Here is a 2777-nt window from a genome sequence, read left to right on the forward strand (position 1 = left end):
TGTTCGGGCATGGGCATAAGGATTTGCTCAAAGTAGTGTGTTGACATCACCTCCGTGTAATGAGGCAACTAATTTTATTGGCATTCCTGATAGTTAGTTGTTAGATGCCATTGTCTTGTCTTCCCAAGCAGGATACAAACACCAAACAGACAAAAAAAAACATCTAAAATGAAGCATGAGCCCTCTCAACGACAAAGGGTAGGATCCACCACGCATCAATGGCCCTAAGGCCACAGGAGACGAGGCAGACCCCGCTATAGCGAGGCCAAAGTGGGAGGGATCCGCCGCTATTTGGCATAGCCTGATATAGCAAATCCCTAGTCCAAGTGGCTGGATGAAGTCTAGGCAACTTGACTTGAAAGAATTCCTTTTAAAATAACAGCGCACGACCACACAGCTGTATGAAGGCATGAAATAACGACTCACTGCCATGTCCACACATCAGACGTACTACTACTCATCATCCCTAATGTGGCGCCGCTCCAATTCACCATAAGAAAATGAAGTCGGTCATGGAATTGTCATAGCCTATAGGGGGCACATTTCAGAGTATTTTCCTTTCCTTATAGTAGGTACTGTACTATTTTTATCGGGAGATGGAACATGGAAATCATGTGCCACTTATTATTGATAGTCTAGCTAATAATAGTGCTGCCTAATTTTTTTCATTGCTAATAAATCGTGGGTACAATCATATACAGGAGCCTTGGCCCTCCTGCTAGCTGAGGCCACCCGCTTGCCCCTCGTCCACCAGTGGCCGGATTGCTAGCTATAGGAGGAACGGAACGGGTTCATTCGGCTTGCCCGCCGGCCGGTACGAGCATGCCAGCAGCCACCGTGGAGGCCGGGACCACGCCCTGGTCCACGGGACTGTTCGACTGCGCCGAGGATCAGGGCGTCTGCTTGATGGGGTGGTGCTGCCCGTGCGTCGCGGTGGGGCGGATAGCGGAGATCCTGGACAAGGGGGCGACGTCGAGCGGCACCGGCGCGGCGCTCTACTTTGCGGTGGGGCTGCTGACGGGGTGGCAGTGCCAGTGGATCTACTCCTGCGTATACCGCACCAAGATGCGCGCCCAGTACGGGCTCCAGGAGACGCCCTGTCCGGACTGCTGCGTCCACTTCTGCTGGCTCGAGTATTGCGCCATCTGCCAGGAGTACCGCGAGCTCCGCAACCGGGGCTTCGTCATGGACATCGGATGGCACGCCAATGTGGAGCTACAGAAGCAGCAGGGCCGCAGCGACGGCTCCATCGTGCCGCCCGCCACGCAGCACATGATATGACAGACACGTTCATCGGAGGGCGGTATATATAAATTGGTGGTGCTAGCTAGCTTAGCTACGTCCCTGTTGGATTGGATACATACTTAGTCTTTGCTGATAGCAGATCGCAACGTATGTACGTTGTGGTTGGTTTGCTTCTTCCATTTAGTAGGTAGGCATCCTTGTTATGAGGTTTCAGGTTTTCATGCTGGTAAGTGGTAACCATGTACTATCACAGTGAGATATGATGTACCTTTTGTGTGGCATCCATCTTAATTTAGTTCTCTATTTCGCTGCCCGGCTATCACTTGTTTCTCACGATGTTACTTGCGGGTAGGAATATGAGAGTCCGTATTTAAGAGGGAGTTGGGGATTCGGGACGAGAACATATACTTGCCTAGTCGGAGCCTAATTGTTGTCCCATATGGACAAATACATGAACATATATGTAAACTAAAGACAAGAACAAGAAATTGGCAGAGTACTCAGGTGCGGCTAAAGAAATTGTTGCTCCCGTGAGAACGTAGTATCCACGATTCAACCGCGAAAAGTTCACTGTGTGGTCGACCATGATGGAGTGTGCACTTGAGGCCAGTGTACTTTGGGAAGCCATCGATCCTAGAGGAGATGAGTACCTGAAGGATGGTGCCTTGGATCCTGGACTTGAGGTTTGACGTCGCGTTGTCTCACAAGCCGATAGTATTTTGCACCATCTTTCAACTTGGATCCATTAAGAAGCGCCCAGCTTATTTTTGACCTTCGTCTCTTTCAACAACATTCTTAAGAAAAAACAATCATTTTTTAGACAATCCCTTACTACATTGATGGCTAACTCTAACTGGGTAAAACAATTCTTGGGGCCTGTACGAATGTAATTTTTGATCGTACGTGGATAACAAGATGCAACTAAGCAAAGTAGGTGAAAGAAAAGCACATGCAGCTAACCGTCCATGCTTTAGAAGCTTCACTACACAGTGTGATCACCGGAACTTTGTTAGATGGAAAAACGATCTACCAATAGGGCACCTCAAGCATGCATGCGTCATATGCTTTTGAACTGCACAGTCCACAACGGCTGGCCATACGGGATGGGAGACTCATGCAGATCAGATAGATATGCATGACAAGGAGATGTACGCATAAAAAAATGAGGAGATATATGCATGAAAAATGAGTGAGCTCTGTGCCACTGTGATGTGATATGTGCAGCTCTCTCTCTATATATATGTCCTCCGCGATATCACTTCTTCACCACTTGGTAATTTTTGTATAATATACTTCACCTTCTCCAAATTTAACTATTGTGAGATTTTGGAGGAGACCAAATCCGGACCAATGCTTCCATTTGCTTTTGTCTCATAGAAGTTCGAATACAAGCAATATGAATTCAAAGTCCATTGCAGACTAAAAACGAAGCCAACTTATTTCTCGATGGCGATGGACATGTTGCCGCTGGTAATGGCGTTTTTGGTGAGGACAGTGGGTAGTTCGACGTTCTTGCCCTTCTTGGGGGTTGA

General features: G+C 47.9%; 1 protein-coding gene across 1 annotated transcript; it reads left to right on the plus strand.

The window, feature by feature from the left end:
• The first annotated feature begins 723 nt into the window (after window positions 1-723).
• LOC123184413 (cell number regulator 2-like) lies at window positions 724-1528 on the plus strand. The gene has a single exon (XM_044596541.1). It carries the CDS (start codon window positions 823-825, stop codon window positions 1279-1281), a length of 459 nt encoding a protein of 152 aa, XP_044452476.1. The 5' UTR covers window positions 724-822; the 3' UTR covers window positions 1282-1528.
• Window positions 1529-2777: the final 1249 nt, after the last annotated feature.

The sequence above is a fragment of the Triticum aestivum genome, chromosome 2A (genome assembly GCF_018294505.1).
Source record: "Triticum aestivum cultivar Chinese Spring chromosome 2A, IWGSC CS RefSeq v2.1, whole genome shotgun sequence".
Classification (NCBI taxonomy): domain Eukaryota; kingdom Viridiplantae; phylum Streptophyta; class Magnoliopsida; order Poales; family Poaceae; genus Triticum; species Triticum aestivum.